The sequence below is a fragment of the Oculina patagonica genome, chromosome 3 (assembly GCF_052425735.1).
Source record: "Oculina patagonica isolate OP01 chromosome 3, crgOcupat, whole genome shotgun sequence".
NCBI classification, from domain to species: domain Eukaryota; kingdom Metazoa; phylum Cnidaria; class Anthozoa; order Scleractinia; family Oculinidae; genus Oculina; species Oculina patagonica.
The window spans coordinates 19,889,235-19,914,141 of NC_135760.1; the positions used below are offsets into that span (position 1 = coordinate 19,889,235).

The window sequence follows — 24,907 nt, forward strand, 5'->3', positions numbered from 1 at the left end:
TTTCTCCCAGTGGAACCTCGACTTTATGGAGTCACCTCTTTATAATGAAGTCCTCAGTATAACAAACATTAATAATTATTGTTATATAGCTAGAATTTCTTCCCCAACAGCGCATGCTCTCATTGGCTACTTCAAGGTCACATAACATCTAACAATAAAACTGTTTCCCGCCAAATGTCTCTGAGCGGGCAACATTGCAAAATCAATGACATCAGAGGGTAGTACCGTAATGATTCGATTTAGCGCCTGGGGCGCTTATTTACTTTTGGCACCTTTAGGGAGGGCGCTTATTCGAGACAGGGCACTAATTCGGGACAGGGCGCTTATTTAATTTTTTGCGAAACAACCAAATGTTTAAAACAAAACTGTAATATATTTTAAAATAACTAGCAATAACATAAACTGCAACAGCAAAAACTTGTTGAAAGTTCAGTTACTTAGTTACTTTAGTTACTAAGAATTGTTCATTAATTTTTAGCAGTAAATGTATACATGTACGGTACGGTGAATGTTCATGAGTTTATCTTTTCCACGTCAACGACTTCAGTAGAGTCAGTTAGCCACAATAGGAGCGCTTTTAAGAATAGGGTTGCGTATACGAATGGGGTCGCTTATAAGAATGGGGGCGCTTATTAGAATAGGGGCGCTTATTAACAAAAAAAGATTCGAAGGGGGCGCTTATTTGGAAGGGGGCGCTTATTGGAAGGAGGGCGCTTAATCAAATCATTTCGGTAGTCCACTTGTTACCCACAAGTGTTGACCGATGTCCTCTGTTTTTCTAAGTCTCTGTGGTGCTACTTGTAACAAATCACTTAACAACCGTTCCCTAAGGAAATCAGTTAATTTTGTTAATTTCCATGAAATCTCAATGTTTCCCGAGGCAGAGATTCTCAGGAAACAAAATTAACGGTTTCCCTCGAGACCAGTCATTAAGTGTAATGTGTTAAATATTCTTTGCCCTAGTTTTAGAAAAATGTATGGAAAAGAACCCCGATATAACAAAACCTTATTACGGCGAACATACTTTCCCAGTCCCTTGACACTCCATTAATAATTATTCAGGTACCACGTTTACAAATATTGTGTAAAATTAAGAATCTTAAAAATAGTCCAATTATAATTTTCTAACAGTCTTAGCCATGAGGTTTAGAAGAATAAAACAAAAGAAACAACATAATTCTAAATTTTCCGGAGCTCAATTTCCCTTGCTTTATTTCCTTACCCTTTGACAACAAGTACAAATTTAAATCATATCAAAGTTAGCCTATTTGGCTGTGTTGTAAATTAAGTGTATGTTGAAACTATTTACAGTAAAAAGAAAATGGTATAATTAACAGTGTAATTAATTATCATCAGATGGTATAATTAATGGTTTAATTGATTGCTTAATGTACAGTATTTTATCAAAAACATAGCACACCTCAAGTTTACTTTGAGAAACTGTACAGACTGGTATGTGACAACCTATAGAAGCTTGCTCCTGCAAACAAACAGTCATGATCGAAAAGTTATTATTAATAAACATTTCAAGAAACTCATTTAAAATTAGCAAACTACTCTTACAACATATCAAATGTTAATTTTATAAACAATATGTACAGACATGAGCCAGTCTCAAAACTGAACTATACATAGATCTTTGTTGCTGAAAAATAAGTTAAGTTAACTTATTGTCAATTAGTTATACACCGTATTATTTTTAGATGTTGCCGAGTTTTAAGGCTAAATAAACAAACTCTAACATGAATTTAATAAGGTACATTGAGATTAAACCAACCTTGTGTTTTTGCAAAAACTCATTTTTGCTCAGGGTCAGATCTCTCAAGTATCTCAACAGGACAGTGCCATGGCTGCCGTGTCCGATGAGAAATTCAGCAATAGACACCATCACATGTGAACTGGAAGTCAGAGAAAGCAGGATTTGCATTTAGATTAAAACAATGATGCTTTTAAAATCTTACTAAAAGTTCAAATTTACCTTGAAGTGAAATTCAAGCTCAACTGTAGACCTTATCAGAAAGTTATTTAACTAACCAAAGTAGGGACACGTTGCAGAAACATGTAGCAGGGACAAAATCACTACCATTACACATGCAAGAGATTGAAGTGAAAACATGTTGCAGCAACTCGTCCCCTTGTAATAGCAACATGTGTTCCTTTGTTGTGGGAGACACAGTGGCCTAACAGTTACCACGCTGGACTCTGGATCAAATAGTCAAGGTTTGAACCCTGCCCGAGGTCACCCCTTGTGCTTTGGGAAGAAACCTCTCTTCACCCAGGTGTATAAATCCATGGGTACTGGCAAAATAATGCTGGGGGTAACCCTGCAATGGACTGGTATCCCTATCAAGGGGAAGTAGAAATTTTCCTAGCGGAGAAACCAGGATGTGCTCCAGAAAGTATAAGCCACTTGGCTCATGGCTTTACCTCCCCTCTCTCTTATGTGTTCCTTTGTATGTCGGCATTTAAATAATGTATCAAAGTCTCCTATACGCCTTTTCAATTTCTGCCATGTTACCTGATCTCCCAAAATGTGGCAATAGGTGCCACAGGGTTCCACATCTCAATGTGATCAGCTTGAAAGAACCACAGGAGAGTCTGCAAAACAAAGAAAACACAAGTTACATAAAACATGATTGTACATAAAAAATACATAAAAAAATTACGTTCAACTTGTCAACCTTTTGATTCCCAAAAGGGAACAAATAATTGTACAAATGCCAAGCAGACAGGCGATGAGATAAATTTATTGAAAACCATCAAGTAATAGTCTTAGTGTACATGTTCCACCAAATTCGCAGGATTTTAGATGAAAGATATATATGACTGCAACCAGTAAGTTCCATGGATTTTTAAAATATTTTGTGTTTAAATTTTGATACTGAAATTGTTAAATGAAGGGGGGGGGGGGGGGGTGTCAGACACACAGTGTGTGTGTCTGTGTGTTTATTGTGTCTTCTCAATAGGGCTCTTCAGATCCGCCGGAGCGCAAGTATGAGATGAAGTATGCGTACAAGATTGAGTACGAATACGACTTTTGAATTTCAATCTAGTTATGTCCCCAGAGCTCTCAGTCCTCCCTGTTGCTGACCAGTTGAAAAGGAGGCCAACTGGCATGAAACTGACAATCAAAAGCATAAGCACTAGGTTTGAAAATTTCTACTTCCACTGAATCACATTCTTGTACTCCGATCTGATGGTCCAGGTTATTATTGCTGTGGGAACAGATCATTGCTTTGATTAAGCTACAAACTGATTGTATATACACTGTACCTCAGCTGCTTCGTGTCTGATTTCAGAAGGTAAAGTGGGTGTTAACATGAGGTTGACCACACCCATTATAACTTGAGTTGAGTTCTTTTGAATTTCCCAGCCATGAAGATCAGGATTCTGTTGAACAAAATGGTAATTGCGAAAATTACATTTTAAAGGAATAAGATTAAGTACTTAAAACTCAACCATGACACTGTTGATAAACACCTTATACAAACACAGTTTAACTGTGGAAAATTGAACTTACATGAAAAGCAAAAACAGGATCTGCATGAAAAATTTTCACCAGCCACAGCAGCAACTCTTTGTCTTGTTTCTTGTTGGAATGTAACTCATCTTCCTTGTGCTTCTTGTCTTTCACTTTGTAGATCTTGAAAAGAAGAATAGTTGCTTTTAATTAACACAATATTTTTTTGTTGTTTTTTTTTTTGTCCATTTGCCTTTTTGTTTAATTGTTTGTTTGGTCTTTTTTTGGTTGCAGTTGTTTTTTATGTTAGTTTGTCTGTTTGTAAGTTGGTTGCTTGTTTGGCTGCCTCACTAAGCAGTATGTTTGTTTGTTTGTTTGTTTGCTTGCAACCTTGCACTTTTGTTGCTTGCTTTCTTGATAGATAGACAGATAGATAGATGGATAAATTGATTGATTGATTGTTCATCAATTGGTCCGTAAACTACCATGATTACTGATTGTTTGTTTGTTTGTTTCTACTCACCTGGCTCAGCCTTGACTGTTGTCCCTCCTGTTCAGCAGTTTGAACCTTATTACAAATAGTCTGTTGAAGTACAAAATTGCAGGAAATACTCCCATCAACAAAGCACAAGACATGAAAGAAAGGGCAGATGAAAAAGAACAGAAACAGCATTTTAGCACACTGCTTATTTCGCATGACCCTTGTCACTACTTTTTTACACAGTAGAATGTCCAACATTTTGTGGGATAATAACTATTTTAGGTTAAGCAAGTGTTATTTACATCAACATGTTTTTCCAAAGATTCATGATTGGATACCTGCCTACTAGAATTTGTTACAAAGAGGTAACAATAATTCACAAATTAATCAGGGCTGGGAACTACATGAAGATGATTAACATACCAAGAAGATGTGTCTGAGAGCTTGAGCTTTAGAATGAAGTACATCAGCTCTGGGCCACCAACTCAGAGGAGTCTAGACAATAGGTAAAAATAAATTAAAGGGCTTGTTGGTCGAAGAAATACTTTGTCTGGATTTTTTAGCAACTAATATAATTCTAAAAGTCTGAGTCAAGCCTTTTCAGGAATTTTCAAGGAATGACTGATTTTCCAAAACTCCAAAATTCACATAAACCCTTTCATTTCCAAGATCTCAATATTATTTCTCCTTACTGTCATCCATACATTTCTTATAATGTTTGTTCTGAGAATTCTGGTGTTACTTGAGTTAAACAGATTTCCAGACCTTTCCAAGACTATTATGAATCTTTTTTGCAGGGCTTTCCAGTCCTGGAATGTGCCACAATAAAATTCCAGGACTTTCCAGGTTTTCCAGGACCTGAACGAACCCTGATTTATCAATGTACACATATGTGACCCTCCACGGGAAAACAGGTAAAATGGTGATGACACGGGCACGCTAATTTGACACGCTAAACAAAGGAAAATTCTGTTGACACGCAAGCACCGTGTCAGAACGCACGAATCATTAAAATTTTCTTTTGTTATAAATGGCACGGAAAAACAAAGGAGCGTGTTCAATCTAACAAAGAAGTGTGTCAGCATTTGCAAAACAAAAACAGCGACCAAATGACACGCTTAGCGAGCGAAATGACACGCTAAGCGAGCAAAATAACACACTAAGCGAGTGAACTATTTACCGTGTCGAAATGCACACTAGACTACTATAAACTCGCTGAGTGTTTTCACTTACCTACCGGGCGGCTCGTCGAAAGTTCCGTGAAGACATTTTGAACAGTTCATTCGTATGCGCCTTTAAGACCATTGTTTGTAGATTCTACTTCTAAAACTCGTGTTTCTCGAGCGAAATATTTTAATCCGTCACATGGTTTCCATGAAAATACACCACCGACATTTTCCAAAAGCGAGACATGCTGACGGTAGTGTTGAAACGTAACTTTGCACGACCACCGTTTCTAAATGTAATTCAAGGAAAAGAACGGATACCCGAGACGTATTTTTCACATATTCAAAGAAAATAACTTTCGTATTTTTACATGAAACTAACGTGAACTTCGTGATAACCAAAAGTGCCGTGTTTATAAGCGAATGACTCACATGTCTCACTTTTGTTAATTCGATTCGAAAACGTCTCGGATAATATTGATCGAATAACTCGCTTTTTGTGGTGCAGGCTTTTGCTCTAGCTTTTGAAGCCATTTTATGATTTTTGCTTCGTGTGAAACGTACAGCGAAATCGCTCTTTTCGATCTAAAACACTAATACTGTTTACAGACGTCGGGAACTAAACATTTTGCAGAGCACGAAATCCTTGACCAAATTAGGAATCAAATGTCAACAAAACGCTATCCGCTGATCGACTACAAGCGCTTTTGTGTGAAATAAAAAAGTCGGTTTTTATTTGGGCCAGCGAAGGATCGTGACGGAAGGAAGCTTTCCCGTACGAACGAAGAGCTTTCCACGTTGCAGAAAAGCTCTTCGTTCTACGGGAACGCTTTGCTATTAGACATAAAAACTCCCAAGTCATCAACTTTCAAAAGCCAGTTTATTACTTATATACAAACATTTCCTGACATTTCCCAAGGTCAGATGCTAATCAATTCCGTCACTAAAAGTAGAAAATAAAATACATTGTCCTTTTGAAAATAAATCTTCATGTGAAATCATTTTTCTCGCTTAAACTGAATTAACTTGTATTAAAACGCTAAATGAAACGCCCTAAAAAAAACAAAAATTACAATGCTCTTTCGGAAATAAATCTTTACAAATCTTTTTTTTTTTGCTTAAACTGAGTCAACTCTTAAACGCTAAATGAAACGTCTTAATAGCAAGAAGCTGAAGTTAAAGAAAGCTACCCTTGGTAAGTATTCCGTTTACACTATATATTTGTCAAGTTTGTAATACTAAACGTTTGTTTGTTTCTGTAGCCTTCGAAGTACAGTCCTTCTTTTTCCTCGACATTTCGTATTTAGGCGATGTCGTACATTCTCCCATTGATCTGAGAACACTGGTGACTCGAATTTCTGGCGGAGCGCCGTTTTAAGGAATCGTAACTTCAGGTCGTCCAGCTGAGTGTATCCGCAGGAGCCAGACGTGTTCCCGTTTGCCAACTCTTCCTCCGTAAAAAGAACGTCAGCACATGCCATGGCAGTGGTGATAATCTGAGACCCCATGAAGACTAGGGCTTCAACTTTCCGCCGCTGCTCATCTGTAGGCCCACTGCGGTGTGTTGCTTGAAGATTCTGGTTTACAGTGGACAGTGGTGATCGAAGCGGAAAGGACTGTGCAACGTTGTTCTGGCTGATAAATGGAGGTCTTGGTGTGAAGGCTCGATTCTGGCTCGTACTAACGGGGATGTTCTGAAGGACTGAATCCTGGACAATGCACACTGGCTCCACGGGCCCTGAAGGTGATGGAGTCTCTGCAACCGTGTCCATGCTCTCGAACGGCAAAATGTCACTTAGTGATTCTGCTAAGGTGTCACTAAACAGTGGAGGACTTGGGTCTTTCTCGTCTATAGCCCGCAGCGCAGTTAGATCCGCCACTACCTTAGTGAGCTGTCTCACTTGTTCTTTCAGGTCCTCCATGACGTCAGCCGGGAAGTCCGTCTGCACTGCTACATCTGAGGGTTTTTTTGAGTCATCGGTCGCCTGTCTTTCACACTGGGTGGCTGCTTCGTTCGTTGATTTTTTCGGCCTCGCCTTGCTAAGACGCTGGTGCTTCAAATGGGCCTCGCGTTCATTTTGTTCAGCCAAGAATATTGCTAGCTGTTGAACCTACAAGTAAATAAATGTAAATACATGTAAATAAAACATCACAGTTAAAAATATACCCAAAGAAAAATCAGATACAGTAAAATTTATTTTCCTGGAGGTAAAAAAAGGAGGTTGTGGTTTTCGTGTTCTTCTCCTGAAGTTTTTTGTCACTAATGGTACGGTCGGCTCTGTATTGACGTATTAACGAATTTTAGTTTATTTAGTTTAAAAGAAAACGTGCAGATTTAGTCTTTTTGGTGGAAAAATACATAGAGAGATATAAGTTCAAAAGCGAGCGCGTGCATTTACGTCAATGCATAATTATACGTATAAACTTTTTCCATTGTTGTCATTAGCAAAGAAAAATTGACTTCGACACTGAACAAATTTCTGTCTTTAAAATTTTTTACTTCATGGTACTGTTCTTAGCCGGCAGCAAGGATACTCCGGGCAAGGCAACATTAAAAGGTAAGCATTAATTTCTTATTATAAATCAAAAGGAGAACAACGCATTATTCATTTATCCTGGAAGTTATAATCAGGCGAGAAATGCGAATACAACCTGTAAGCGTATGGCAAATGTATGTAAAAAATCGTTGCGATTTCGAACTTAAAAAGACATATCACATTTTCTTAACGTAAACGTTTCGCGATAATGTAACCTGGATTGTGCCTCGTCTTGCTAGTTACGACCCTGCGCTGTATTTGATATTTTACTTTGGACCTTTAGTACATCATCGCAAGATATCTTTTAAAAACATTCTATAGTAACTACACTTAACATTATATAATATTAATAAGCGAACGCAAGTTACGAGCGAAACTGATCGGTATCCGGTCACTTCGTTCCAAAGTCACTTTGTTCCATGTCAAGTCATTCCAAACAATAGTCAGGTTGTTTCACACAATATAAACAGATCATTTTAGAAGAAATAGGCAGTTAGAAAAAAAATGTCAAACTAGTGAGAATGCTCCACTTATGCGCCTCGTTATTTTCCGTGTTGAAAATTTGTGTGCACGCATAGTCATTTAACGCGCATTTCAAGCCCTAGCTAGGTTTCAAGCTGATACACATTTTCGACTTCTTTACATTTTCATCGAGCAAAAATATTTTCTTAACATTTTCGTCGTTTTTAAAGTGAAATGATCTGACTATTCTCTGAAACATTTTGATGTCGAACGAAGTGGCCATGGAACTAAGTGAACGTAAAGCTTAGATATCGAGCAATGACAATGACACGCGCTACTTTCCTTCTAAATAGACCTCATAAACGCTGGACTAGCGCGAGCTGTTAACGCTCCATATTGGCTACTGACGTTACTCGAACAAGTCATTTCTTAAATACGATAGCAACACGTATTTTTTTTTGCTTTTCAATGTTTCTGTTCTTTTAAATGAAATTAGCTAGTAGCGCGTGCATTGCACTGTAATCAGCGAACACAGAACAGTAACAAGTTATAGTTTTGTCATCTGTTAAGACGGAATCCACTAGGAAGTCGAGTAATATTTATTAAAGTTGGACAAAAATCAATTTCCAGAATAATTTAAATCCTATTGCGTTATTTCCTACCCTTAATAAAAGGTAAAGATGTAAGTAATTATCCGTGACAACACCAACAACAATTTCTTATTAGAGTCTGAGAAAATGAATTTCAAAGTTCACAAGGTATGGGCAAAATCTCACGTGTAGCCATTTTGTAAATTCGTCTTAAGCGATTCAGTGGAATTCAGCGGAACTTCAAAATGTGTTTTCGATGTGTGGTGTTGTTAGAAAAGATTTCTTTTGATAAGATATTTGAAGCAGTAACAAAAAAGTTTGCAATAAGGGGGAAATAATTCTGGTACAACAATTTCTTATCAGAGTCTGAGAAAATGATATTTTAAGTTCACAAGCTATGGGCAAAAGCTTACATCTTTTAAGAGATTCAGTGGAATTCAGCGGAACTTAAAAATGTGTTTTCGATGTGTGGTGTTGTTAGAAAAGATTTCTTTCGATAAGATATTTGAAGCAGTAACACAAAAGCTTGCAATCAGGTGAAAATAGTTTTGGTACATAATGTTGTCCAACAACTACTCGAAGTCCTGGCGGATTTCCTCTTAATTTCTTTAGCACGTTTGTCCGTAAGGTCAAAAACTATTGAAATTTATGTTGTAATCATTCTCTTACCTCATCAGTGGAAGTTTTATTCTTTTTAGCTTGGCTAGAGACATCATCCAGGTTCTCTCCGGATCTCTTTCTTCCAGTGACTTCAGTGGAGGGTTGCTTGCTGAAAAGATGTGCATTGGCTGGATCTTCGACGAAAGCCTTTTCCTCTGCGTTAAGTTTCTTTACGTCATCTAGAATAGGAAAAAACATCGTTAGAAAGTATGAACAAATAAATAAATGGAAAAGGACAGAAAATCAACTTCAGCACAACATTAGCAAAAGGGCATGTGCACTTACCATCTACTGCAATGACCATTGCATCTAGTAAGCTGCGTCCGCTTTTGACATTTACAGCAGTGTTCCTCGCTGGCTTGGTCTCGAACGTCTTTTCACTTTCTTTCATTCGTAATTTTTTAGTGTCAACAACACATGTTGTTTGGTCAACAGCAAAATAAACAAGCGTTAACTTTGGAACTTTGGTGAGATTTCGAACAGACATTTCCTCAACTTAATTTCAACTCTGGAGCAAGGCAGTCAGAAACAAGTTCTACGATAAGAAAATAACAAGATCATCCACTCGCTTTATACGATGTTAGTGGAACGTGATTAGCAATTAGCCAATCAAAACGAAGTCTTTCAAAGTATGCTTACAGAAGGTTAACAATAGGTGTGACTCGCGCGAGGTGCTAATTTTTTTCCATTGTTGATGAGACAATTATCCCTCTGCCAAAAAGCGGCGGTAAATTTTAAAATTAAGTGTATTACTTCTAAAGAGACTTGTGATGCGTCGGCGTGCAAGAAAACCTTTTTTATTCCTTTTATAAATCATTTGACACACCGGCGTCCATAGGGGAGAACCAAGAATTTTTGTTTTGTTTACACGAACTTTTCAAACGGGTTTAACTCTCAGTCTTTGAAAAATACACCGAAAGAAGGAGGCGAGGAACAAATCAAATTTCAATTGCGAAATTAAGTTTGACTGCGGTGTAATTAAAAACACTAACTCTATAAGTCTGTTTCTCTTTCCTATTTTTATGGGTTTTAACCGAACAGAAAAAAAAAACAATTTGACAAGCCATCCAGACGTTTTTCTTTATTTTATATTAACAATAATGTGGATTACTTTCTAAACAGACTTGTGATTCGTCGGCGTGCAAGGCAAAAATTAGACTTTCTAAAAGTCATAATTAGTCCTATTGTAAATCATTTGACACACCGGAGTTTGCTTATTTTCTTGCAAGAAAAGTTCATAATTCTTCGCGGCGCATCATATAAACTTAAAAAGAACATCGTTTCTTCTGATTGAAATCACTTCGCCGTTTAAATCACCGATAAAAGAAACAGATATGAATTTACGCCAAATAAAACCAGAGATATGATTTTTTTTTGCTATTAAAGTCGTGACGCTTCAAAAGACAATAAATTCACAAACAAGTCCAGCCGGCGCGTGCGATAAGACCGAAAGTTTTTTCATGCAAAAAGAGTTCATAAACGTTCACGGCGCGTCATATTAACTCTAATAGAACATATTTTCTACTTATTGAAATCACTTTACCGTTTAAATCGCCCATTTACGCCAAATAAAACCAGAGACATGATTTTTTTTTTGCTAAGCCGTGACGCTTCAATAGACAATCAATTCACAAACAAGTCTAGCCGGCGCGTGCGATAAGATCGAAAGTTCAACTTGCAAAAAAAGTTCATAAACGTTCACGTTGTTATTGTTTTGTAACAGCTTGTAATTACCCAGTAAAACAAATATAAATCAATCTAAATGTTTTTATTTTGTACAAAGACTTCAAAAACAAACATTCCACATTGAAATCACACATTGTTGACATTGGAATAACTCTAGAACAATATTTTCAATCCAGCGTGAACTAACATTAACGATACATAAGTGTTGATTTCTAAATAAATACACTGTTTTTAACTCGAAGCTGCTGAAGCGGGAGCTAGAGCGGGCGCTGGAGCAACTAAATCCTTAGTGCCATCGCGGCAAAATTCTCTAGTTTCTTTAAAGAAGTAGTCTGCACGTTCTCTGCTGATCCCTTCCGGATTGATAATGGCTGGGAGCTGGCCTGGTAGTGGAAGCTGACTTCTGTTTCGGAGAAGGTTGATGGCCCTTTCTTCTGAAAACCAATACTGTTTGCAGAATACAGTTCCGGGGAAATCTTTGTCAAACCGGAAGTGGTGATAGGACTTAATCTTTGGTAATTTCTTGAAGTATTGTTTAAAGTAAGTGACCCAGTCATAAGTTGGGACACGAACAGTTCCGTTGTGGAGTCCCACAAGTTCAGCCACATTCACAATAGCCGATTCTTCCACTGCTCTAGCGATATCAAATAAGGAGGAAATAAAAGTACGTCTTGTCTTTTGCTTTACTAAACCAAAGCACCAGTCAGGAGAAAATTTCGTGTGCCCCGCGAGTAGGAAGTGATAGTTTATAGTATTGTGAAGTCCGTTCATTACGCGCCACAAATAATACCATATGAACGCCGAATTCTTGTTTTGTGCTCCGCAATTGTCGGCGTGAAGATGAACGTCAGTTTCGCCCAGTCCGTGGCGTTCAAAAAAGAAATGCACAAATGAAATGGTGCTGTTCGCACCCTTGCCAGTCAGTACACTTTCGTCAATAAGAAAGTCGACTTGGCGAGGTATCGCTTCGCAACAAACGCCAAAGAGTCCACATTTTCGAGGCGTCTTGAAGTAAATTGGACCTGGCTGATTTGGATCTGACGGGTAATGAAGCTGTTGCGCGTAATCGTAGGAATAATGCATAGTACCATTGTATGAGAGGGGCTCGCGTCCGTGAGCAAAGTCGACTTCTTCGAGAAAATGTTGAACATGATGCTTAGCCTCCTCGCAACAGTTCTTATAATGTTCACGTTCTCCAGAAGAGAGGCGAAGATGTTCTTCCTGGGCCCTGACTGCTTCCACTTTTTCCGTCTCGGGTAAATTTGCAGTTCTATGAATCTGATTATTGTTTTTTTGGCACGTCCAACATAAATCAGTAGCCGGTCGCATGATGAGAATGAAAGGGCAGAGTTGATTCCACAGGTCGCAAAATTTAGAATAGCCAACCGAGACTTCACCAATTCCGGTACAGATGTCTGCATAACGTTTCCAAAGACCATGTTTCGTGAGATTTGAAGGTAATAACTTAACGTCTATTCGCTTAAAACCTGGTACACGCCCTGGAAGAAGGAGGGCTTGTTCTTCGGCCGTGTTTTTGATGAATTTAACAACTTGCTCAACTGTCTCGGAAGAACAAGCACTGCTGGGTAGCCGTTTGGCGTTTCCATGGACGCGTAAAGTTAAACCATTTTTCCTGTAGTGTTTAACTAGGCTGTAAAATCGGTTGTGCTGGAGGCAGTGTAAAAAGAGAAATGTTTTCATACAGATTCTTTTCCCGTGGTAGAAGTATGCCATTCTTGCATTTTGCCGATTTTTTTCCACTCTGCCAGAGATGCTTGTTTCGTTGCAATTTAACGAGCTCTGTATTGTGCCCAGCATGACTAAGTCAAGTTCAGTCGAGGTCAGTTCACTGCAGTTGTTTCGTGAGTCAGCGAAGTCGTCGAGCGTAAGGGAAAGGCTACAAGCCTTCTCATCCGGGCCTAATTTACAGTTACACGTATCTGCGTAGAACTTCTGCACCTTGGCTCGCTCAGACATGTGAACTTCCATGAGTTCCACGTCTTCATCTTCGTTGAAATCAAGGTTTTCGTCATCATCGTCCTCGTCGGAACTGCTGTTGTCGGAGTCCGAGTCAAATGCTTCCTCATCATTTTCTCGTGCACTGAAGTACGAATTAGTTAAGCCTCCCAAACGATCTAAATCTTCCGATTCCAAATTTAAACAGTGTAATTCGTCTGTGCTGCATTCCATGATAGTTTCCGTGACGGTTTCGGTGGACTAATGAAATATGCGTCTCGTTGTAACTATGGTAATGAATTGATCAATTCATATCCCATAATGAGGCTTCCAGAGTCGGAGCAGGAACCACACGAAGGAATAAAAAACATAGTAATAAACATGGGGCATTGCGGAGTGGTTTACTGTCGTATAATGATTTATACATATAAAAGATTTTTCTTCCTTCGATGAAGTTTAATTTAAATACAAAACAGCGTTTTCGCTCGAGCATAAGAACGATCGTGAGCTTACGCTCCGCCGAACTAGTAAGTTAGAATACGTTATTAACTGGGCGTTAGTCCAGTTCATAGATTCGGTAGCTCATTATACAATTTATACCTCATTCTCCCTGTTGTTTCGTTAATGAGGGTTTTGTTTTTTGCGTATATTTTGAAGGAAAAGGAGAGACGTCATGTTATGTTGTGTAGAATTAGGAGGAACGCTAGGACTGAGTTGGATGACAGGGGAGGAAGCAGGTGAATGCGAAGTTTTCGGGACGAAAAGATTGAAAAAGTTGTTCAAAAAACGCCATTTTGAATAATAGCGGACATATTTGACCGGTGGAGACTAGTGGAATCGTGGACTCTGGGGACGAGAATGGCGAGTCGCAGCCTGAACGTTTGGAATCCAAATGAACCGAAAAGGAATTTTGTAAGGATGACAGGAAGAATTTCTTGTGAGAGGAGGTTGAATTATATAGGCTGTGCACTGAAGGCAGACGGTGATGAGAGACGAGTTCAGGTATGACATGTGTTTTTTATAATAGAATGTAGTTTGCGCGTTCCCATGTTTATTGACCTTTATTGCCAGCTTTCGCTTTGATTTTGGACCGGCGATCCGATTAAAACAACTTGAACTGTTTAGTGAAGTAAGAATACTCAAAGCAATGGTCGTCGGTTATTGTTTTTGGTTCTTTAAGAGCATTTTATCGACATTGCATTATGTAAGCTTATATTTTTGGTTTACGTTTTTGGCTGTGTTTGCTAGATCTGGTTTTGTTTGGCCAGAAAATTACTGAAATAAGCTTAACATATTTCTTTTACCCTTTGTTCGCTTTTTGGAGGCAAAGTTATTTTGGCTACTGTGTGCAACATTGAAGGTGATAAAGAGGGTTAATTGTTACTGATATCCGTTTGCTTCAAATCTGTTTAAAGCTCGGGGAACTTGCTACAAAACGGAAATAATTTTTGAAACTGCATAAAGCTGATATTGCATGGCTAAAAATAGTTGCCTAAGTTCATGATGGTGCATGCTCCCATTATAGTCGCTACATATAGATCTGCTACGAAATGGAATGAAGTTGTTTAAAAACCGATAGCCTATTGAATATTGGTCATACACCGATACAAGCAATTTGTTCTTTAAAAAGAAAAAAAACCTGGCAGTTTGCTGCTGTGTGAGAGTTTTAGGGCCTGTTTACATGATTCATGAATGACTCATTCCGGAACAAGTTAATCCCATCCCGATATATTTCACTCTATCTGTTTACATGATACCAAGACAAAAGTCAAGTCATTCCCGAATGAGTTCATTCCGGTTTTTAAATGAATTTGATTCCGAGATGAAACCGCATCTTGTGAAACCACATACAGAGGTTACAGTTTGAACTCAGAGCAAAAAAATGTAAATTATAGCATTTACTGTTTAGCCCAAGAAGCAGCCCTAATGGTCAAATTGCTTGTTGAAATTGCAGATATAGCCATCATGAGCATTAAAAATAACATGTTTGTGCAAAACATGCGCCATCTTGTTTTGATCTTGAGTGAAAACTTCGCACATGAAAACAACCTTGGTTGAGCTGGTCGATTATGTCATGTGGAATGTATGCAGTCAATGAACTTCATTGTGAACTTGTTCCGAAATATAAGTCATTCTGGAACTATATGTAAACAGGCCCTCATGTGCAAGCAGCAAGGCGTGTGAGGCATGGCAGCGAGGTATATTCATGAGGTGAAAATCCCTACTCCAAGTGAAAAGGTTTATCAGAGTGCTATATTTAAGCTAGCTGATCTGCTATTTAGCTGGCTTACTAGAATGGATCGCACACCTTGCTGCCTCGCACTTTTGTGACGACCTGCTGTATGACCCCTTATAATAGACTGTCTTTACTAACCCGGTGGAAGTCGTCGCTCAAAATATGGGTATCACAGAACTGTAAATTGTAGATCACTACAGCAAGGTTTTTTGGTGTTGTGTTCATGTGTATACATAGTACTCGTGCCCGAGGGGGGTACTCCAAAAAGTGTTGTACGGGGAGGCTCCGCCCCAAGTTCTAACCCCTTACCCTTTTATATACCATTTTTGACAGAAATTGTACCCCTTTCGTATACCTTTAACTGAAAAAAGGTACCCCTTTCATATACCTAAGAGACATAACATGGTCTTAAAATAGGACGTTTTCTTGTCATTTTTATGTAGCGCTTAATTAATAAATTAAAATAATACAGCCATAAATTGCGTCTGTTTGAAATATTTTAATTAAAGGCCCTTTTAAATAGCCAAATGACATATTTCCATACCCTTTCATATACTTAAACGTGTGAAATCCCTACCCTTTTATATACCTGAAGCCTGAAAAAGGTACCCCTTTCGGGCGGAGCCTCCCCGTACTCACTAGTACAGGCCATTATAGGGAGTACCCCCCCCCCCCCCCGGGTACTCGTGTGTGGAAAAATTCACTGCATTTAGTGGGTTTCTTGTTTAGTGTTGTTTTGTTTGTATGCACTGTGACCAGTGATTTTTTTCCCTCCCTTCCCCTCAGGCATTAGCAGGCCATTCACTTGTTATGCAAGTGAAAGAAAGTAAAATCCCAGGTACCTGGGAGAAAAGTGAGTGGGGGGACTCCCCTGCCTCTTATGTTCTCCCACCATGGAACTCCTTTGTAAAATACTTATACCAATCAAGTGTAAAGGTGGATGACGATAACTTGCAGGACTGTCATTAAGTTTTTATGCAGCCAAACATTGAAGTTATCACCCGTAGCATTTCATTCTGAATGCAACTTGTAAAGTAACACTAATCAAAATGTTTACCTGTAACATTGAGTGAGCTCATGATCAGCCGTGACAGGTGTTACGGGTTACAGCCCTTAATGACAGGCCTGGATAAGGGATGATAACATTGTTGGTAGCTGTGAAATGAATTCTTTATCTTACCTTCTCAATTGTGGTGCTTTCAAGATATTTACTATATACTTAATCGTTTGTTTTTTTAAAGGTGTTATTTGGACTTGTGAAAATTTAAAAAGAATATTTGACAGGTGAACTCACGTAAAAATGCAAGGTGAGATTGTGTGAGTCCTTCTTGGGTTGCTGTATGTTCATCCCACGTGGGATGCTGCCTAAAGGATTCTAAAATGACCTGGGTGGGGTGTCACCTAGGATCCTGCTAATAACTCCAGGTGGGATCCCACTCGAGATACCTGCTGCTAATTCCACATGGAATTTTAGCTGTGCATTGATCCCAGGGGGGATCCCACCTGGGATCCTAACTAGTTCTAGGCAGGATCTCAGCTGGAATCCCATCTTATTCTAGGTCTCTGCGCATATTATCTGAAGTGGTAATTCCACATGATCAGGCAAAAAAGATATATTAATTAGCTGTCTTAGATAACAACAGAATCAATACACTGTAGTGTTGTCATTTGAGTTTGATATATTCAATGTAGTCATCTCATTCATCATAAATACATTGTAATTCCATTCGTGTGGCCACCAATGAGCCACTGGTACTGAGCATTTGCTCAGGTCAACTTGAAGGGGCTTTATAATTATTATAGGTAGCCTAGGTGATTGTATTAATGGGGTGGTGGTAATAGACTTGGCCCATTATTATTGTTTTTTGATTATGTAAAATTACTGAAAAGTTTTTTCAATAACTCAATTTTGTTTTTGTTTATTTAAGGAGTTATAATAGTTTCAACAACTGATGGGAACAAAGTGGTGCAAGGAACACTGATGCTATCATCTGCATACCTAAATCTGGAAAGGCTGTATTAACTCACATGAAGGGAGAAAAAGGTTGCTTTTTATGTGAAGATAAAGGCGATGGGGTTGGCAATGGCTTACAGAGATTTTGGCTTTACAGCACAGGCATGTTGCTCCACATGATACCCATGGAAAAGTTGTTATCCGGAATGTTATTTAAAATGGAGAACAGGTAAGTGTTACTAGCAGTTATTGTATGCTGTTACTAACCAGTTAATTATTTTCAATACAAGTTTTTTTAACTTTTTCATGTATCCAACACTTATTGCGGGCCCAAGAGAGGCCCGCAACCCTAATCTTGACAGTGACCAGCGGATTGCGTTTTACGTGTGCGTGCCACGTTAATAGAAAGCGAACCGAAAACGGAAGTTGAAAATTTTGTTCTTCCACTAAGAACGATCGGAATGCGAAAAATGTGTCAATCACGACAGTTTGTCGTAACACCGGAAGAGAAAATCTGTTCTCCAAGAATGATTGTCACATAAGATCTAGGCTTCTGTCACATGGAAGATTGCAAACATTACAATTTGCAGACGTGTTTTACGGGTGTTGCTTTTGCGAAAATTTGCTCTGATTGTGTCACGCATAAACCACGGCAAAGCGAATGATTCCAACAACGGTTATTCTCGAGAAATTCGTTATAACACTGACAACATAGCGAGTTTATCGACCGAGGAAAATCACATCTCAATTCACACCGCGTGCTCGACTACAGTTCACTAAACTGTCAATCCGACAAAAAACAACTCTGACTGGTTCGCGGCCGGTTACAGTTAGCGGCAATTAAGCGTGATTTATCATTAATCGCGCCACGTTAATAAAAGGCGAGCACAACATAGCGAGTTTACCGACTGAGAAAAATCACATCTCAATTCACACCGCGTCCTCGATTACACTTCCCAAAACAATTAAAACATGCATTCCTTGCGTGACGCGTTACTCGGGATAATTGTCTTTTGTCCATTTAATCATTTATTTATTGACACTGCCATATAAAATTACGCACTCTCGTACCAGTACCTTTTCTAAGTGCGTCAAGGCCCGCACTTTCTAACCTGTGGTTACCACTAGTTAATTAACATGATATATCTTCTGGTAGTATTTTATTTATTAATATTATTATTGCTGTCAATCATATGGAGGTGATATCCTGAAGGGAGAGATGAAATGGAAGTGAAGTCTGTCTGATCAAAACCAGTGAAGTTGATAATGACATGCCTTGACCACTTTATAAATAATTATACTGAATATTTTCAAGTGCTGAATCGATTTTTTTTTTATTGAGGTCAATGGGATAAATGGTGCTTCTGTGTCTTTGCTGTTTAAATAATTTGACCTTGTGGTGTGTTAACTACAATTGTCAAGGTCATTAAAAATCTTAATTATTGAATATCAAGTTAATAAATCATTAAAATGATTTATAAACTTGATATTCAAGCTTCAGAAAGCAGAAATTAGCCTCTCTACTAGTATTGAAAGGTGTCTTAGTTAATTACTTGCTTCACTACAGTATGCAAATGACAGCTATCACAATTCTTGTGAGTGAGCAGATAACATCAAAACAGCTAATAATGATTAATAAATGCATTTATATGGCAGATTTCCCATATGTATTATGTTCAAATAAGCTGATGAACTGTTGGACAATTTCTACAGATTGACGGCAGTACTTTATGGTTAGATATGAATTGGTTGATGCTTTGGCATACACTTTTCATGTCAGTGCACCTGCATAACTCATAAGTGCACAGCTAATAGTATTTCCGAAATGATCCGATTTAGCACCCGGGGGGCTTATTTACTTTTGGCACCTCATGGAAGGGCGCTTATTGAGACAGGGCACTTATTTAATTTTTTGAGAAAAAACCAACGTTCAAAACAAAACTTATAAATATATATTGAAATAACTAACAATAACAGAAACTGTCAGTAACAAATTGTTGAAAGTTCAGTTACTTTTAAAAGAATTGTTTATTTTAGCAGTAAATATATAATAATAATAATAATAATAATAATAATAATAATAATACTTAATTGACCACTCCCCCAATGGGGCTTTTCAGGGCCAATGTGAAACAAATATTTTTAAATGAACATAACATGGTTAAAAATCCCAACTGGCAGGAGGCAGACCAGTTGGCTATTTACAAGCGTGGCCGAGGAGTTGAACTCGGGACTACCGAGAACAAATCCAGCTAGTGGTCAGAACGGGACTTGAACCCGCGACCTCCGGATTACAAGTCCGGCGCTCTAACCACTCGGCATGTTCGGTAAGGTGAATGTTCGTGAGTTTACTATCTATTTGACATTGATGACATTTTCGTTCCCAGAGGCCGCAATCCTTTTGGGAACGAGAATGCATCGATGACTTCAATAGGGGTGGTTATCCACAATAGGGGGGGTTATTAGAATAGAGGCTCATAACAATGGGGCACTTATTACAATAGAGGCTCTTATTGGAATAGGGGCGCTTATTGACAAAAACACATTCGAAGGGGGGCGCTTATTCGGAAGGGGGCGCTTATTGGAAGGAGGGCGCTAAATCGAATCATTACGGTAACCAACATTGTTTGGCTTTTTCACTGCCACTGGAAGTGTGGAACTAAACTAATACACCAAAATGTTGCATAGAGAAAGTGCTTTACTCACTCTATTATTTAGCAGTATATCAGCGTGAACTGTTGTCTTTTTGCACGGTCACATGTGCCGAATTTAATTGCAAGGCTGTTTTATGTTATAATTTATTTCTCAATTGTGTTTACAGAAAATGTCAATACTTCCTCCACAGAAGGGATTGGGAATTCCTGGTGATGAGAGGGGTCTCAAAGGCCAAAACGGTAAGGAAAGGTATGAAGCTAAATTGGATTTCCGGAGGGTTCCCTCAGGTTGGGGGTGGGGGGGGGGGTCTTAGGAAAAATTCCTTCTGTGAGGGAGTTATGGATCACTTTTCTTCAGTTAAGCAAAATATTATTTTCTGTTAAAAAATTAGGGCGTCAGATGTCAATATTTCTAACTGCTGGAAACAGTATGATGATCAACTTGAAGCAAAAAGCGATAATGATTGTTTGAATTCTTTGTTAGACCATGTGTAGGGGTGGGTAAGGAGGGGTGTAAACTCCGTTGAAGGGTAGGTGCTGAGGTAATTGGCCCTTTGAGAACTAAAGATGCACACAGTGTCCCTTTCCCATTCCCCAAAGATCACTTGGTTTCCTGTTGTCTCTGGTGGGGTAATAGAAGGGATTTTTTTGTCTAAATCATGAATTATCAACAACAAACATCGGGGATGATGTGGTCCAACTTCTACAACAATAAAATAAAGACTTTTTGATTTTGTATCTTTTTTTCTCACTTAATGATTAATAATAATGTTACAAAAAATTCCTTTAATATAGAAAAGTGGAAAACAGACGTTATAGTAAAAAACGTTCGGTTTTTATTTGTACATATTATAGCCTTTTAACCTTTTTTTAAAAAAAATTACATCTTAGCGAACATTATGTTGAGTAAAATTTGTATAAGTAATTGTGGGTACTTGCAGTGATTCTATAAAGTTAGCCTTTTAAAATAGTAAGCTAAAAGGATTAGGCTCGAGATGGGATTTAAAGTTGGAACCTGGTCTTACCAATGCAGTACAGTATGATGCTTTTAGATGCCACTTAACCAACATTGATAATTTTGCATGCCTTGATAATTTTGATAATGGTAGAGCATCAGAGTAATATCGAAAAGTTTCAGGTACATGTATGAAGCTGATGTCAAGTGCGATTTTTGTTGTAGATTTGTTTGGAATCTTATGTTAAGCCGCTTCAGACTTGAAATTGATAAAGCTCTTTGGTAGTGATTGCTGGCTGAGAAGGCTGTAGGCTAACAGAGTTTCTCATTCCTAAAATCTGCAATTTGAATTAAGTTATGCACAAAGCTGTGGTATAAAAAGACAGTAAACGCCAAGAAAAATACATTTTTGCACCGTGTTTTCCAGCATGATAAATAGATCAAGTTATGTTGATTTGGACGCAAAGTTATTGATATTTTTGTTACTATGGGGGGCACCCATGGAGGGGAGGGGGGCAGTACATTGTGTTGTTTCGAACAAAATTTTTCTTGTTGTGTGTGGAAGCATTTCATCTGTTCGCTAAAATCTGCTTTTGTTCACGTGTTGCCAGTTATGTTTTCCTCTTGTTTGTATATCCCCAAAGGCTATTTCGATTAAAGGCAAACGTCAGTTTACCATTTTTAACCAAGCCAAAGTTGCAAGTGCCCAGCCGTCGCGACTGACAAATACAGCATTTCCTCCGCGAAAATAAAAAAAAAAATGCTTGAACTGAAAGACGTTTACATTCTTCCATGATATGTTCGAACAACAATGCCCAGGATAAACCTTCAACTCATACTAACTTCATGCAAAAAAGTCGATATCTCGAAGAGATCTTTGATTTATTTCAAAATTTAACTTCCCTTAAGGTAAACAACCAACTGGCAAAGTTTGGTTGGAAATCTATGAGCAGTTCTATTTCAAGGAAATTACCTTAAGGTCTCTATTCAGAATTCTTGCAATACATAGTTCCGTTGTGAAGGCCTTACTTACAATTTTAGTGGCATTTTGTGGAAGTGCCGGGAGTAGACGAATGGTGACACCAAAAAATTTCCATACAGATAGCGCATCCAATTTTTTAATAAGTGCCACACTCGCGATCCAATAAGCGCTGCATTTGAGGCGCAAAAAAATATAATAAACAGCGGGAATAAATACCGTAACCTGATGATAGTACTAGTGGCTACGTGCATATCAATCAGGATGTGAAAGGTATGGGAAGCTTTGTGGTAAATTGACAATTTCTTGGGAACTTAATATTAGATGCACCAGTGTATGCAACAGTATCAACGCATACCGAAAAATAAGGGTTATAAGTGCTCCTGCTTATAATCGTGTCTAGTTATAAGCTCATCTACATGGAAACAAAAAAACATCCGGGTATAAGCTCCCCTCCCCCCCTATGGTAGATGTCAGTACTGAATAGGGCTAAATGTTGCTTTACAGTACACACTCTTTTATCGGACACATATATGGACAGGTGCTTTGTTGCGCATTTTATTTGATTTTTGTGTTGGTCCCCTTTTTTATTCTATTTTACTGTACCTTTTATTGGGATTACACGCCTCCCATGCCTCACTGCCTCGCCTCGCATACCCCGCTGCCTCACATATTTGGAATACTCTAACGCAGTTATCCTTCAACAACACTATTCCATTCCTTAGCTCTAGGTCTCTATGGCTGCGGTCACTTTTACGACGTAACTAAAGTTTAACTATAGTTAGTCTCAAGTTACGTGACGTCACACCTAACTATAGTTAGTGCTTTCTGTCGTCTTGGAGGTCACACCAATGCAGTTAACTATGGTTAGTTCTGATTAGGTTGTGAATAATTTGGTATTTAAATTAGTTCATGACAGCCCTTGTTGTTCATCTGTGTCCAGTTTTTCCTCTATTTTTTCTATTTTTGCACGGCATTTCGGCGTTGAAGAAAATAAAATGAAGAAAGGATGCTAGAAACCGAAGAATTCAAGCTATATTTTTGCTAAAATTGATGATATGTAATTTCTTGGCATGTTGTTTTTCTTGTTTTCCTTCCCTTGACCCTTTGTTTTGCATATTTATGTTCATCTCGCACGTGCGAAAAGAATTGTCGCATTCTGATTGGCTTTTCGTTTGTAAACTTAAGACTAACCCATGAACCTTGCTTGGGTATAACTATAGTTAGTGTGTATTGTTTTGGATCAGCGAGGCGTAAATTTTCTAACTATAGTTAGGGCGAACAGAGAAGCGGTCACATTACCGAAATAGCTAACTATAGTTAACGCCGTCCTAACTATAGTTAGCAGTCCAGATGTGACCGCAGCCTATATCTCCAACATAATTCTCAGACACTTAACTATTGTTAACAAAATCAATTTGCTATCCAGTCCTTGATAACCAAAATATTAAATGTCAGCCGATTTCATATCATCTTAAAGAAATTTACTAGCCTCCTACAAACTCAACTTATCTTGTTATCTTCGTTCTAAAACTTAAAAGGATCTTTCTCTCATTTTATTCAGTTGCAGAGCAAGAAAATACATGGTTCACAACAACTCAAGTATACAAGAATTAAAGGCAACAACTAACGAAATGGATCCACAAGAAAGAACCATCTCACAATTATCAAGAAGGATTATAGTTCAAACAAAATCCATGGATTCTGACTCAACTTTATCAGCTGATCTGACGTTCCACCTCTACAGAGTAATGCATCACACTCGCGAAGCAACTAAAATATAAAACAAAGTAAACAAAAAGCCAAAGAACAAACTGCCGTGCAGTTATTAATACTTCACATCTGTAGAGGAATTACACTTCTTGCTTCAGTCCATTTGCCTTCTGCTTTAAAATAAAAATGTTCTTAATCGACACACGAACTATACGCAATCGCGTACTTCTGTTTCAGGGATAAAAGTCTTCAGTTTGTAAATTCTGCAACTCACTTGAAGTTAACTAGAGCCATGTGATTTGTCTAACAACGTCACGGCCCAAACGTCACTCGACTTACACAATGAAATACACTTTTTATTTATTTAAAATGAAAAATCTCAATGAACTGTACTCACAGCTGGTGATTACAATGAAAAGCAATGATTGTACTCTGTATATAATATATTACTTATATATTGCTGTTTCCATAATATTTCACACTCTAGCCATTAACTGTGCCTGACAACAATCCATGATAATAATCCATCTTCCCCATAATTTTTTTACAAACCTAAAAAAAGCGTCTCTCTCCCAGCAAGTCACACAACCGCACGTTTTGTCCCTCGTCTAAACCAGCCAACGATTACCTACATAAAGCTCGCAACCACACTCACCATCAAGCAAACGAAAAGTAACTTTTCCATTTCTTCTGTATGACTTGCACAACCGTCTTTACTCCTTTGAAACAACTCCTTATATTAATCGAATATACAGAATAACCACGGCCAAAAAACCTACCATTTTCACGTTGTACCGACATACATGTATATATAGACCTGTATAATACACTAAGAAGTTCACAAAGCGTCGATGAAAATGACTTAGAAAATTTAAAACCCTTTTTCAAACTTTCTCTAACCGCACCTTACCGGCAACCGAAACGTCCTTTCTACACAAAAATATACGAAATGACCTCCGTCCAAAAAGAATCGCCTTTTCAGACTGAAGGTAACTAATATCATCAAAATTTCGCCACAGGACGAACACGAAAGCATTCAGAAAAATCACAATTACACCTTTACAATTATCTTTCAAAGTGTCTCGTCATTTCCCGCCCAGTTTTAAGCTTCTTTAAGCTTCTTGTTTAAGCTTATACACTAAACTTAAAAATTCCCTTTTCTTGCTTATCAGTTTTATAAACAGTTATTTTCATCAGATTATAATGTTAGTCGCTTCTTGGTTTTCTTTTCATGTTTATTTATGCAACACACCTTTTAGTATTTGCTAGTTCGGTGGAGATTATTAATAATAGTGAACCGATGCGAACGTGCTTGTCTCATCCGATAGTAAAGCTGTTATGCGAGACCGCGACGATGTTTTGATTTTCTATTATTGCTTTACTAAGCCCAGCCGTGCCATATCGCACGATTTTACCGT

General features: G+C 38.1%; 3 protein-coding genes across 8 annotated transcripts in view; 1 reads left to right on the plus strand and 2 right to left on the minus strand.

Moving 5' to 3' along the window:
- LOC144645254 (neurofibromin-like) overlaps positions 1-24,907 on the minus strand; it is an 81,663-nt gene that overhangs the window by 38,677 nt on the left and 18,079 nt on the right. The window contains exons 13-19 of the mRNA XM_078504741.1: positions 4,365-4,436; positions 3,984-4,043; positions 3,521-3,643; positions 3,274-3,390; positions 2,519-2,598; positions 1,778-1,898; positions 1,421-1,480 (exon numbers count right to left, since the gene is read on the minus strand). Of these exons, the coding sequence (XP_078360867.1) occupies positions 1,421-1,480; positions 1,778-1,898; positions 2,519-2,598; positions 3,274-3,390; positions 3,521-3,643; positions 3,984-4,043; positions 4,365-4,436 (633 nt within the window). The remainder of the gene's footprint in view (positions 1-1,420; positions 1,481-1,777; positions 1,899-2,518; positions 2,599-3,273; positions 3,391-3,520; positions 3,644-3,983; positions 4,044-4,364; positions 4,437-24,907) is intronic.
- On the minus strand, positions 11,274-13,232 carry LOC144645883 (uncharacterized). The gene has a single exon (XM_078505410.1). The coding sequence runs from the start codon at positions 13,230-13,232 to the stop codon at positions 11,274-11,276; it is 1,959 nt and encodes a 652-aa protein (XP_078361536.1).
- Positions 13,547-24,334, plus strand: LOC144645478 (uncharacterized). 6 transcript variants are annotated; one of them, XM_078505070.1, is made up of 5 exons: positions 13,547-14,000; positions 16,476-16,541; positions 17,163-17,417; positions 20,010-20,092; positions 23,341-24,334. In XM_078505070.1, the coding sequence occupies exons 3-5, from the start codon at positions 17,263-17,265 to the stop codon at positions 23,391-23,393; spliced, it is 291 nt and encodes a 96-aa protein (XP_078361196.1). In that variant the 5' UTR covers positions 13,547-14,000; positions 16,476-16,541; positions 17,163-17,262; the 3' UTR covers positions 23,394-24,334. The 6 variants fall into 6 exon arrangements, with proteins under 6 accessions (XP_078361196.1, XP_078361195.1, XP_078361192.1 ...); XM_078505069.1 differs by having other exon boundaries at positions 20,010-20,082; XM_078505067.1 differs by lacking the exon at positions 20,010-20,092 and having other exon boundaries at positions 13,553-14,000.